Genomic DNA, 14,423 nt, shown 5'->3' on the forward strand with positions numbered 1-14,423 from the left:
AGATCAGCACAAAGAGATGACATTGAATATTCTGCAAATACAGCATGTAGTTGACATCAGAATGCATGACATGAAGCATTCTTATGCCAGAATTGCTGCTTCTTTGCTGACCTACAATTAAGTCTAGCAAAAAATACTCACTGAGGCAGACAACTTTCATGTGGAAATTTATGTGGTGTTGGTGTTCCTTGTTGCACAGTAGTGCCTGCACAGGCACTGTGTCACCCTGCACCAGAGAAGAAAGATCCAGGATTTAATTATAATATCCTAGGCAGAACCACTAAAAAATGGCACACTATTTCATATTGGTTTTATCCATACCAGAATACATAGTCCTGTCTTTACATATTAATAATTATATAGGGATATATTTTGGTAGCAGCAGGCACTTGATAACATTAGTGTTGGAGCAAAGAATTACAATAAATTCATATACAGGAATGCATGCTGGGTCTCCAATGAAATATTATTGCAATTTTAAAGGTATAAAAATTTATGAAGACAGTGAATGTTTCTATTCTTTTTTTTTTTTTTTAATGGTTCAAGCAGAGGTAATTTGTGGACTGTGTGGGTGAGGATAATATAGCAAGATCATAACAAAAGAGATTTTGACCTGTAAAACACTTAAAGGGGAAAGAAAGATAAACACTGAAGTGCTCTTTCTTTAGCTGTGTTTCTGGTTTACAGCACAGGTTTTTGTAGGAAAAGAACTGTAGAATCTTAGTGAAAGAATTCACTTTGGACCTCGTTAATAACATTATGTGAAATTTGGATTTATATGCTGTAATTTCCTTTTTTCTTTCTTTTTGTGATTCAGGCATCCACACTGTTAAGAGCATCTTTATCCTCCATGTAAGTATTTGTTGCTGAGCTCCAGTTCTGTCTGTAGAGAAGAGGAGGGGTTTGTAAACTGAAGTACACACTGCCAGTTGTGCTCAAATGGGACTCACTCCTCCTCTGTGCTTCCTCTGACCTCGGTGAACATTGATGCAAATATTGTGTGATCTGTGTTCTTCTGCTGAGCAGCTTCAGTAATGTTCTCATTTCAGCAGAATGTTGTTAATCCAGTAAATCTGCCATTCCACACATGAGAAGTTGTTGCTGTATTTTTAGTGTTTCCACATATTTTGGTCCTATTGTTGTAATTGGTTTGATTCTCACAAATCTAGGAAGTGGGGAAATCACTAATATGGATTTTTGGGTGCTTTAACTTTATTTTTTTTGTGTCTGACTTAATAAATTTTGGCTTATAATACTGAATAGAGATGGCATATTCAAGGTGAAGTTTTATTAAATTTTTGAGACACTATTTTTATCCTGTTGTTTACAAGATAATGGGGCAATTATACATAGGACATAAAATTTGTTTTGAAAAGTTATAGGATGGGAAGATACTAAAACATTTTAGTGGATTATATTTAAATATTAAGATTGAAACTGAGTGGGAGCAGTTTTCTTAAGGGAAACTTCTATTGCAGTGTTAAATTTCAAAATAGCAAGATAGTATTGATAGAAAGTAGTCCTGTATTAAATCTCATGTTAAGTCAGCATACTCCAGGCTGTAAAAATCCACTCAGCCCACACCACCTCTGCTTTGGAGAAGACATTTCTGTGTGCATAAGGGCTAGGAGATGGAGCTGCAGCTTTTTACTGCATCTGTTTCTAACTGTCCTCATGCCCTTGTGGCCCAGTAGGGGAGGGGGGAAAAGGATGTTACTGTACTGTTTTGTGCCAGTAAAAATCTCAGATCATCAGATGACTGGTTGTCAGTTTACTGTTTGCAAGTTATGATGGTAAGCAAGTTGCATGCATAAGTAATAAATAACCCCAAATTTAACAAGTCTGTTGTTCTAACACTATAATGGTAAGAAAAGTAACAAAAGTGCGAAAATGTGGAAGTTCTTTTCCTGAAGCAGACTTGCTGTTTTGGCTCTTCCCACCTGAGTAACATCAGGTGCACTGAATGAGGAGAGAGAGTTTTGATGAATGTCTTTTCCTTTAGGAAAGTGCAGGATGTGCCATTGCTGCCCTCTCTGGATTATGAGAAGCTGAAGAAAGATTTGATTACAGGGAGTGATCGTCTCAAGGCCCTCTTACTGCAGGCTCTGCGCTGGGTAAGGACAGGAGGCATCCAAACCAAGATCCCTTTTGCAATAAGATGGTTGTTCTGGTGATGAGTTCAACCTGACAGGCAAATTCCTGTTGGTGAAGCTTGCTGAGGCTGTTGAGATGGTGAAGGCAGCCCAGGCAGGAGGTGCCTATTTGTAGTGTAGTAGTGTCCTTCTCATCTGAGGGGAGACAGATTTCTCACACACAAGGATTTCCCAGATTTCTGGGATATTCAGTGGAAATAATTTCTGATGTGCTTTCAAATAAATTGTTGGTTTAGGCAGGTCCCTTTTCCATATATCCTTTTGGTTTATATTGATATAAATACTGCTGTATCCAAGACATGCCTGACTCTAATCACCAGTTTTCCTTTATAATCGAGGTATTTTACAGGAACCTACCTTTTGGTTGACTTGGGTCATGTAATGACATTTCAAAAAAATTATAGATGACAACAGAAAGTTACATTTTCCTGCTGAAAAGGAAGTTTATGTCTTCAAAGTGACAGTCTTGAAAAATGATAGTAGTGGAATTCTGATCAAGTTTCAGTGTCTGTTTTCACATAAAAACAATCTGTTTGTTCTGACCAAAGGTACTTCTTGCCCAATGCTCTGTCTCAGATGTTTAAGAAAAGTACCACATGTGTAACTATTACAGAGGCTTTTTTAACTTTATGGGAAGTAATTCTGTATCCTTCCTGTATGGACAGTGATGACAGCTCCCAAGTAACAGTTTTGTACTGGACCACAGAGTTGAAGTCAGGTCAGCTCATTTCATCTCTTTCCTTAGGTCACTGGCGTTGAATTACCACTCGCCATGAAAGAGGTTCTCAGCTATAGAGTATCAGCACCTTTAAAATCTCCAGGGGTCATAAATCCATAGTTTTGGCTTTTTGTGGTTTTTTTCCTTGTTTATTTATGTTGTTATTTATTTTAGCGCTTGACGACATCGTATCCTGGAGAACAGAGAGACACTATCATGCAAGCCTACATCAGTAATGACCTCCTGGATTGCCACAGCAACTGTCAGGTCAGCTGAAACTGAGTTGTCAGTTGTCCAACTTCTGTGTGATATTGCTCATTTATGTCTATGAAGTGCTGATCATAAAATTTCCTTATTTATTGCTCTCTGGAATAGGAGAAGAAAAAAAAGGTAGTAGTGCCAAAACTGGGTGATACATTTAGCTTCTGCATCCCAAAAGTTGATGGCAAAGCTTTGCATTACAAGAGCTCTTACTGTATACACAGATCTTGTAGACAAATGGAAGTTTATCACCTCTCTGTGCTTCACTTCTGTGAGTTGAACCGAAGCATGAGGCCCTTTAAGTCTTGCTTATCAGATGCTGTGTCTCTTTTTGAGTGATTGTGTATTGTTAAATAATACACTCAATTCATTTCACTGATCTAAGATAAGAACTAAATTAGGACTTCAGTCCCAATGCCGCTATGGAATGTGCCATTGTGCACCTGCAATGATCAACTGTGTTTCTGTGAATTTGAGGTAGATTGGCACCTTTCTTTAGAAAGGGGAGTTCTGATGTGTTGATTTTGAAAAGTTGTTTCAGTCCCTGATAACCCAGTACTGTTGCTAAGAAAAGCACAACTTTTTTCATTGGTTGTGGTGACTTGTGTGCATAATTGAGTTTCCCAGGGGTTGGAGGCACTGAGCCTACTTGGTGTACTGTGGCTTTATTGTCTTTGCAACAGTCTCTTGTACCACTAGGAAGCATAAAGGATTATTAAATCAACCATCAATTTTTTCTCCCTCTAAATTTCTGTAAGAGGGAAGGTATGTGTAAAGCCTGAAATAAAACAGATTAGAAATCATGTCAATGTGGAGGTGTTGGTAAGTTACTGAGATGCTTCCCACGCTTTTCATTGTCAAAGAAAAGCATCCCTATTCAGGTAATATTACTGCATTTAAGTTATCAACAAAACTAAGTTGTTTGGTTTGTGGGAGTTTTTTGGTCACTGACTGGATATTAATTTTAGGTACCTAAAATTAATAGGTACCTATTAATTTTAGGTAGCTTTAATTGGACTGTGTTGGCTCAATATAATTTCCACTCTACACCATAGAGTTTAATAGTGTTTTAACAGACTCAGATGAGAAGCTGTAATTTGCCTATTGGTTCATTTAACATCTCTCCTTCAGCCCCCTACCAATAAAAAAAAAAATTGTACATCATATTGACAAATGAGTATGCATTCAAAGGATTTGGTTTTTTCCTGTGTAAGTTTAATGAAGCTTTTAAAACATTATGGAAGACTAACTTTTGTGTTTTCCTTCTTTGTGATTTATTAACATCTGCCTTCTTTTTCAGAGAAGTGTCCTCCAATTATTATATTCTAAGAGTGAGGTAGTCAGACAGTATATGGCAAGGCTCATCAATGCTTTTGCTTCACTGATAGAAGGTAAAAGATTCACTGCAAAAAATAAGATAACATTTTCATATAATGCTTTCTTATTGGTGCTTCACAAGTGCATGTCAGTGCATGTGGTAATTTAGAGCCTTATTTACACCCTTTTTCTAGTGATTCACTATCTTTTGTAGCATGCATTCAAAACAGCTTTTCAGTATCTGGAAAGTTTTCATTTTGGCACTGTATATTCAATATTTCTGACTTGTTTTGATGATTTGTGATCTGTGTGGGAACTTACTCAGATATTGCCTTTAATGTAGTCTTCAGTTTCTACATGAGGGTTAAAGAGAAAAATCCCCATTAATTGGGTTTCCTGTGGGCAGACCTGCTACCAGGTTGTGCAATAGTAACTACTGTGGCTCCTGCATTTTCCTGGTCCTCACCTGAATAAATCTTTGTGCATCACTGCTAACAATCCAGATGCATATATATCCAGCTTTGGATCTCTGCCTGTCCCAAATTAGTTCTTGGTTTGCTGCTATTTTTGGAGCTAAGTATTGCTAGGTGCTGAAATCTCATTTGAAGCCAGTAGCAGGAGGGCACCTGACTTTCCCAAGCTCCTTGGACATTTCTGTTCTTTTTCTTGATTGTACAAGACTGCTAGATCAGAAAGCATATACTGAAAGTGGGTTCTGTGGTACTGATTTGCAAGTGTGGACCTCTAATACCCCAAGTGTCTGGATTGAATGCAACTGGTCTGCTACACAACTTTGTGCAGGTTTGTTTGGATCTTGGCACAAGTTTGTGGCTTGTCAAGAGGAAACTGAGGTCAATCCTGATTACTTTTCCAAAGAGAGGGAAGTTTTCTGTCATAGCTGCTATCTCAGCATCTGTTCTTTCATCGCTTTTTGCACCAGGTCGTGCCTACCTTTCTCAGAACCCAACATTGCTGCAAATGCTGGAGGACAGACTGAAAGCTGAAGACAAGGATTCCCTTACATGGGAGAATGTTCTGGGGGCTCTGCAGAAATTCAGCCTCAGGTGATGAAAGCACAGCCTGTGCTGGTGACAGCAGGGGAGGAAATGCAGGCTAGTTAGGCTCTGTTCAGGGAGGAAAGAAGAGCACTTGATTTTCCCATAACAATCATCAGAACCCCTGATGGCTGATGAAAGCAATGTCACTTATTATGGAGGAGAATTCAGTTTTGCTGACTGAATTAACCTGACTTCCTACCAGCTGTCAAGGCCCAAGTAAATGTACATCTCCTGCCACAGCCTTGTGTGCTTTGTATGTGTTCCTTAACTGAAGAAAGTGAAAATCTTAATGAAGAAAGCTCTGACAATCCTACATGGAAAAAGAGTTGTGTTACATTCCGAAGCATAGGGTTTTCATTATCCCTTCTGCAAACATTTTTCAGGGATTTCATCTTTATCCTGTTGACCCCCTTTCCTGGAGCTGTCTGTGCACAGGCTGTCTTGTTTCTTACTTTTGCATTAGCAGTCTTCCTCAGTGCCCACCACAAAAGAAATACACAAAAGCAGTAAAGGGCATGCTTTATTTATCAAATAAATATGATCTAAGGAACTCTGTTTTCACAGCAGTCAGGAGGAATACTGAAAATTTGGAAGTTTTTTATTTTCTAAAAAGTAACAATCTTCTAGAAGGTTAATTCCAGATACTTGACATAAGGGAAACTTTTTTCATATGTGGTCAGATGCTCCCTTGTTTTGCTTAGTCCATGCCACAGACCTGCTGCAATATCCAGCACTAAGAAACATATGAGCTTTCAGGACCAAAGCCAGCAAAGCACCTGCTTTGATCTTTGCAATTTAAATATAATGCCTCTTGGAAATAATGTTATGAAAAATTCTGTTCTTCAGTAAGACTTTTCTACCACTATATACTTCTTTTTTTTTTTTGTATTTTAAGGTGTAGAATTTTTATTGTAGACCATGGTTGGCCATCTGGCACTTTATTCAGCATAGTCTTTGAGGGCAACTACAAGTTGAGTTAAAAGAGCATGAGATTTAAGAATCTCTAGAGAAAAGTGCAAATAGATTCAAGCAAAAAACCTCATTTGTCAAATTGGCAGTACAAAAGTACTACAGTGCTATGGCTACCTGTGACAGAAGTAATTCATTTGTTTTATGGATCTGTTGTGTATAGCTGCCTTTTTAAACCAATTAAAAAAGACAATTGAAAATGCCATTTTAGCTGGAGTAAGAAGCCCTAGAAAACAATGAAGAAATTTACCTCAGCAGTTCACAGGTTTAAAAAGAACAAAATAAAGCAAAAACAATCCCCCCCTCCGATCTATCCAACAATGTTTTAGTCCTCTAACCATATGGGAATCTGCATCTTCAATTTCTTCAGGCTTTGTTAATTACTTCGTTTAGTGATTCTACCAAAACAGTTAGTTTAGGGATTTTTTTTTTTTTTGGGCAGGCTATTGTATTTTTAATATGCTTGTACTGGCCCTAAATGTATAAGAAAGCTATTTATGTTGTGATCTGAATTTGTGATTTGTGATCTGATTTTTTTTTTTTAATCCTAGGCGCACACTGCAGTCAGCAATGATCAAAGATGGGCTCATTTTCTGGCTGGTTGATGTTCTAATAGACCCAGATTGCCTGTCTGATTACAACCTGGAGTACTGTGCTGCCTTGCTCATGAATCTTTGTCTGCGGAGTGCAGGTGTCTTACATTTTGAGTTACAACCTTATTCCAAGAATTAGAGAGGGAAGATTGTGAATCTTTTTCTCCTGTTCTACCAGGATTCTTTCAAGTGACTACACTCAGCAGCAGGAACCACAACCAGAGATATTTGACTGTTATAACCAACGCTTTTGAGCACATCTGCCTTCCAAGAATTCCAATTATGGGAATTCTAAAGAATTAAGCAAAGAAATAAGCAATGGCACCCTATAAGATTTGATTATTTTTTTTAGTAGTATGTGATGGCTGCCATTGCTACATTCCAGGCCCACTTTTCAAAGGACACTCTGTGTCCACTTACAGATTCTCTGTTAGAGATTTCTTTGTAAACAGAAAGAACTGGGTTGAGGAGTAAGGGCGAGGAGCTTAACCTTCATCTTGCTTTCACTTCTACAAAGCAGAGATTCCCCCCAAGAAAATAAGATCCTGTCTGTGTCCAAGAGATTTACAAAGAGCATTAATTAAATTTCCTTTTAAAAAGGAAAGTGAGGTAAGGGTGAAAAATCATCTGCTTCTTGTAAGCAAAAAAATGCCTTTGTTAAATTTTTCAATCCCCTTTGTGTTGCATCCTGTCCAAGACTACAACTGCATAAATCTAGAGTAATTTCACTGATTTCAACTCGGTTATGCTGAACAGCATTTGTCAGGAACAAGAAACAGTATTGCTCTGTGCAAACTATATTTAATACTAATTCTAAAAAGTAAGAAAGAAACTTGCTCTGATGTGTTCTATTTTTCAAGCATGTTTATGTGTTCTGCTTTTGCAGGGAAGAAAATATGTGCAAGTATCCCAAACCCCATGCTCAGAGTTCTTTCTGGTCTTCTGGACCACGAGAATCCTAAGGTATTTGTATATCAAACTTTGGGTTAATGAAAAGGTGGAAAGAAAAATTAAAAAAAGAAGAAAGGAAAAAATGTAAAAAGTAAATTGGTTTTGTTTCCTTTATTAGATCCTTGTTAATTAAGTTGCATGAATTTTGCCTAAAATTCACAAAAGCATAGATTTTATTTTAGTAAGCAGAGGTCTTTTTAGACCAGAAGCACGTCTTGCTTTAACAAACATTGGCAGCTAAGAATGGCAGCTGTGGATGCACTTACCATGCAGTCCATGTGCCTTGACTGCAGTTTCTGATGCTTAAATGTCATGCACCCAAATCAGCTCAAGCTTGACTGTTCATGAGATGAGCAATATGTGATGCAAACCCATTATGCAAAACATCAGGTGCAGGGGAACACATTTGCTGTGGTTTTAAGGAATGCTATAAGAAAGCAGTAGACTTGTGACATTCATGGAGCTGCTTTGGCTTTCTCATTCTGCCTGAGGCTACAATGCTTGAAGCCTGTCTTGAGTTCATACTGGCAGGAACTTTTGCCTGTTCTTTGTCCTGCTTTTTGTACTGCTATTAGTGTTTGTCAGAAATTAACCTTTTTTCTGCTTTTCTCTCTTTCTTTGCCTTTTTTTATTCTTTCTTATGACTAGGTTAGTTTGCAAGAATACATTATCAGAAGCAGGGGGGGCTGTTTGGGAAATTGGCATGCAGCACGCTGGTTTAGATCAACCATATCACAATATATTTGCATCCTAAAAGTTCTCTGTTTCCCATGTGGGAATTTTTGCAAGTCCAGTCTAGCCTGGTTAAACTCTTTGAAGTATAGTTATTCTATACTTTTGGTCTCATATTCTGATAGTCAGCTGGGAGAAATTGAAGAGCTTTTCTTCATGGTATTACTATTTCTTCCTCTTAGATCCAGTCATATGTGAATGGAGTACTGTACAGTATTCTGGCCATCCCTGCTGTCCGAGAAGAAGCCAAAGAAATGGTAAGAAATGCTGCTTTGCAGAGCATGAAAATCAACATCTCTGCCAGAGATGGCCCAGACAGAGCACAGCAGGGCTGTGAGGTGGGAGCCAGGGCATTTTGAGAAGGGAACCCACAAGAGGCCCTTTCCCTTTGATCCTCAGGGAAGTATAAATTATTTCTCAAACACTTCTGCCATATTTCCAGATCTTTTTCCGAGGAGTGGAGTCCCAGTAGTGTGAAGGATTCTGTCTGAATTATAAATTAAAGGTGTCATTTTAGAATTGTGTGTCCTTCTAGCATTTTGTAGACTCCTTGTGGTCCCAGGAGATGCTTTCATCTTACCTGCTACTTCTTCCCCTTATTCTGCACCAGTGAGTAGCCACTAGAAGGACTTCTTGCTGCTTTTCCTTCTGCCTGGTATAGACATGGTTATCTGGGGAAGGAGCAGGAGGAAGATTTCAGAACTAGGAACTGATCTCCTGTGGAAGTTAGTCTAATGGTAATGACTGTGTTTCAACTTCTGTGTTTGAGGAAGCTGTTCCTGGGAGAGCAGCATGTCTTTGTATCTTAAGAACGAATCCAGAGAGTTATGGAGACATAATTGTTGTCAGATGTTCTACCTCACAGAGGACAGAGGATTGGAAGTGATCATAAAAGCTTAAAGACACAACATCAAGGCTATAAGGAGCCATAAAGAGGGAAACCAGGTTTAAAGTCCCAAGCTGGTTCTGTTTTCTCCTTTCTTTCTCTGAACCTTGCACTGTTGTCTCTGTGGATGCAAATTTTATGCTGTTCTGATGACTATTGTGTAGTGAATTCAGAAGGCAAAAGCAGCAGATCTGTTGTAAAAATTTGCTGTTCATCATGGACATGTCTCTGTTTAAGCTTCGAAGCAATGTAGAGAACATAGATTGTTCTCTCTGCAACACTTGGAGCTGGACACCATGGTTTGCTTTACACTGCCTCTGTTTTCCCTGACCAAAAAAAAAAGTTATTTTAGCTAACAGATCTCTGTCACTGTGGTGACATGAGACACTGATCTACCAATACTTTCTGCTACATCCAGGGAATGGAAGAAATTCTGCGCTGCCTTATCAAGGAAAGAAATGAAGAGATGATTCGACAGATGGAATTTGTTATCAAGCAACTCAATTCAGGTCAGAACACAGGCAGCTATCAGAGCTTGAAATCCTTCACAAAAGCCATAAAAAAGCTCATGTTTTTACTTGGCATTGGAAACCTCAAAGAATAACAATAGTGTGATGGTCTTAGAGAGGGTGAATAATGAATGTCAGGATTTGAAAGTAATGTATTTTAAAATTTCCTTTATGTTGTAGTAATAAGGAAGAAATAAAAGGCTGAGTAAGACACAATTCCAAAGTTTTGGGATCATAAATAAAATTACCTTTGCTATTTTCTTTCATGCCAGTGGTCTGATGGTAATGAGAGACTGCTGCCAACTGCACAAATGCAGTAGAAATTTATAAAATAGGATTTAGGGACTAGGTCTGTCTATGCTCATATCTTGCTCTGTTGAGGTGTAGCTTTATGTGAAATGGCTCATCCTGAATAGGGAGCAGAGACCATCCTTTTTGGAGAGGATGTTGATGGGTCATGAGAGTTGTAGATGCTGTTAATACAGACTGAGAAGGTGGAATATTTATTCCATTTCCTTTTGCCTGTGACTGAAAGGAAAAATGAAGAAAGAGAAAACAAATAATGGAAAGGAGATTAGTTCTGATTGCATCTTTCTGTACAGTAAACATAGAACAAGTTGAACTGCTCTGTTTGGCTTTAAGAAAGAGAACACAGCCTGTCTTTTTCTTTATTTTTTTTCTTGTTCTTTTACCAGCTAGAACTTTTACAAATTCAACCTTGTAAAAGAACAAATAAAATATTTAAGTACTGTATTGCCACTATACAATGTTTTTTCTTCAGGGTTATAGAATCACTCCTATCTGAAAATGGCATTTTTAAGAGCTTTTGTCTGAGTCATTGATGATTCAGATTTCCAGTATAAGCTGGCCACTCTTTTCCTGAGGAAATAATTTTATCCAAAACTTACAATAAGTGTTCTGCATAAGAACTAACTTTTTATGTACAAAAGCAGTATAATATTAAAGTATTTTTAGGCAGAAGTAGAGTCTCTTATTAAAAAAAACTTGAAAAATAGACAAACTTGCAGGTGCACACACTTTCATTTAAGTCTTGTCAGTAAATACAGTGAGGTGTCACTGTGGATTTTCTGAGAAAGTAACTATTCCAGAGGGCTTCTATTTCTGCCATTTTCCAAAATATGAATTGATTTCAGTGATTTCTAGTAGAATGCTTATATGATCAAATTATTCCAACAGCTGTCCTGAAAAGGACATGAGTGTATGAGAAGCAGGTTAAATCTTGCTCCTGTAAAACTGAGGTAACAAGATCCTGTTAAGTTGTACATGTGCAGCTTAACTGACACCATTTTGTTTTGCTTCTTTCTAGAAGAGCCATTCAATGATAGTATTGTGTCTGATGATGAGGAGGAAGAGGAGTATGAGGAAGTAAGTAAAGGCTTTCTGGCCCCTTTTACAAAGATCCTTAACCTTCTAGAAAGAAAATATTTCTGTCCATAAACCAGATGTTGGTTTTCTGGTTTTGCATATGGTTTTTATGTTTACTTAATTATTCTTGCATTAACAAGAAGATTGGATCTGTTTCCATTACCTTTTCTTCATTTGAAGCCCTGCTCTTTTATTTTAGCAACTCACCACCTCTGTGACAAGTAAAGGATTATAGCTTGACATAAGTGAAGAGATGAGGAATTACTGTAGAAGTAGGAATCTTGCTTTCAAGCAGACCTATTGGATGCAGTTAAAAAAGAAATATTTTTACCAGAATAGTTTATAAACAGGTTGTCACTTTTTCTTAAGGTATCATTATCTATTCAGAGTGCTTTATCTGCTGTTTAAAAACTTTGAAATATATTTAGTAAATTACTAGAATATAAGAAAGGGAAACAGTTATTACAAATAAGGAATAAGTACCATGAGAAAATAAAATAAAATAAGCATGAGAAACGATCACAGTAAATATAAGCTGATTAGCTTTGTATTTCCTTCTCTGCTAATAAATGCATTCTACACCAGTATTTCAACATGTTTTAAGTTGTCTTCATAGAGCCATGGGTGTAGACAACACAACATACTGGATCACCTAAATTAATAACCAAAGCAAGATGTAAATCTTGTGAGGGAAATGTTATACCCAGTTTTCACTGCTGGTGTTGCCATTTCTGCATTGCCAGGAGTGCACGGTGAAAGCTTGAAAATACAGTGTCAGCAGTTACGTGGGAGTTTTATCTTGAGGAAATCTACCCCACTGCATTTTTATTTTATTCAGAAGTCTTGCTTGAGAAATTTAAAAAAACAGCTATAGTAGATGTCCTGGAAACAGTATTTGTGCATACTTAGGTGTGTGTATGTGTGCAAATACATTCATAGCATCTGTTTGGCCCTGAACAGTGACATGGGGAGTGAGTGAACTGCAAAATGTTCTTGTATTAGCAGTGTTACTGCATAACAGATTCACTGAAAACCATGCTTTTAGACTAAATATAAGATTTTTGTCCTGAACCAACAAAGAATAAGACAGATAAAACTTAGTTGTGTCCACATTCTAGTAGCTCATAGCACATTAATGGGAATGACAGTGACTGAGGAAAACCAAGTCTAAAATTTTTCCTGTTGCTGCAGCATGACAGAATACATTTTCTAGTGCACACTGACCTTTTTCTGTTTTGAGAACAGATGAAAATGCAAGTATCCTGACTGCAGCAGCTGTGGTATACTCTCAGCTGCTATGGGGTGCAGCATCATGCAGGATGCAGCCTTTGCCTGGCAGTATCCAGGGAAGCCTTGCACTGGTTGCATTATTTATCCAGTTTTTGTGTTGTGGCACAATAGGTGGTGAACTAATAGTCCCTTTGCCTAAAGTTTGAGCTATGTAGAAATTCCAAGTTTAGAGCTAGAAAATAAGTTTTATTTAACAATCAACTCTCCCCTTCTTATTCTAAGGGGAGAGTTCTAAGTGAGTTCTGAGGGAATTCAGTAAACTTTTCTTGTAGGAGTAGATTATTGTGATTGTTTCACCTCCTGCAGTCCTGAAGTCTGTTTTTTATAATCTTTCCACTCCTCCAACTGAAAATCAATGCTTGTGGTGGAAGATGGGCTTCCTGGAGATTAATCATTAAAACTTCCCTTTGCTTAAAATGCTGGTTAACACCTTTTAACTGACATCTCTAAGCTTTGAGTCTCTTGGGTGTATGGTGAGAATCCAAGGTGATAATACCTTTGCTTGAACTTCAGCATACTTTTTTAAAGGATACTGTGTTTTGTTGTGAAAACACGTGGATAAGCAGCTCCTTCCTGGAAAGGTGTGGCATTGCTGCTGCTTACAATTCCAGCAAAGGCTCTAGGTCAAATCCTTTTGAAATGTATTTTTGCCACTGGACCATCATGTGATTAAAATGGACTTCTGGCATTTCTTATTATTTGACTCAAAAAACAACAGTAGGATTTTGTGTCCAATTCCAGCTTTTCATTAGCTTCACTATTATATTAAAAAGAAAAGCCAAATTTGAAACTGTTTTTAGTGTAACATTAATTGCAACACATTCTGCATCCTGATTGCTGCTGGGAACTATAATTCCGTTCTGCTACAAGGACATCTGGTTTCTTAGTCCTTCAGTTTAGAAAATATAGTTTACAAATATAATGGCAGTTATGCATAATGTTGTTACTTTGTTAAATAAACAAAGATTTGTTGACTCACTACCTCAATGATTGGAACTCTTTTGTATTTTAGAATTGCAGTGAGTTATTGTTCTCAATGGCGTTCTATGATAACATCTGATGTTGTGATCTGGCAACAGAAAGTTTTGGAAAATTTTATCCAAAATCTTGATTTTATGTAACTTTTAAACCACTACAGACTGAATGCATTTCAGAATGTGTCCATATATTGCCAGTGTTGCCAATTTAGTGACATGCTTTCAGACTGCTTACTGATGTTAGAATTTGTTGCTCAATACCTTTATTTATACCTTTACAACTTAAGAAACAACAAAAAGACTCTCATGCAGCCCTAATTTGCAGATTTTGCTCCAGCTTTAATTATTTACAAGAGCATGCAATGTTCCCAGTGCTGTTACTCTTACCTGTCATGGGGTTTTTTTTGCTTTTATCTGTGTTTAATTTAGAGTTGATGAATTCTCTCCTGGCTTTGAGCAGATCTTGTGGTAATGGCTACTTTCTCCTAAACGCTGTGGCTAAGATGCAGTTGAGCCTGTTAGAGGAAAATTCTGGGATTTCTAAGGGCATCATACATTCAGAAATTTAAGATTCTGTACTATGTCATGCTGGAGCATATAACCATATAAAAATGTCTGTATGT

General features: G+C 37.5%; 1 protein-coding gene across 2 annotated transcripts in view; it reads left to right on the forward strand.

Annotated features, from left to right (window-relative positions):
• Positions 1–14,423, forward strand: part of ARMC9 (armadillo repeat containing 9) — a 63,671-nt gene that overhangs the window by 21,643 nt on the left and 27,605 nt on the right. For both annotated transcript variants that reach the window (XM_084212062.1, XM_084212061.1), the window contains exons 11-20: positions 818–852; positions 2,003–2,114; positions 3,046–3,138; positions 4,433–4,523; positions 5,390–5,513; positions 7,028–7,167; positions 7,956–8,032; positions 8,935–9,009; positions 10,057–10,147; positions 11,475–11,533. In XM_084212062.1, the coding sequence (XP_084068188.1) occupies positions 818–852; positions 2,003–2,114; positions 3,046–3,138; positions 4,433–4,523; positions 5,390–5,513; positions 7,028–7,167; positions 7,956–8,032; positions 8,935–9,009; positions 10,057–10,147; positions 11,475–11,533 (897 nt within the window). The remainder of the gene's footprint in view (positions 1–817; positions 853–2,002; positions 2,115–3,045; positions 3,139–4,432; positions 4,524–5,389; positions 5,514–7,027; positions 7,168–7,955; positions 8,033–8,934; positions 9,010–10,056; positions 10,148–11,474; positions 11,534–14,423) is intronic.

The sequence above is a fragment of the Fringilla coelebs genome (genome assembly GCF_963513975.1).
Source record: "Fringilla coelebs genome assembly, chromosome: 10".
Taxonomy (NCBI): Eukaryota; Metazoa; Chordata; class Aves; order Passeriformes; family Fringillidae; genus Fringilla; species Fringilla coelebs.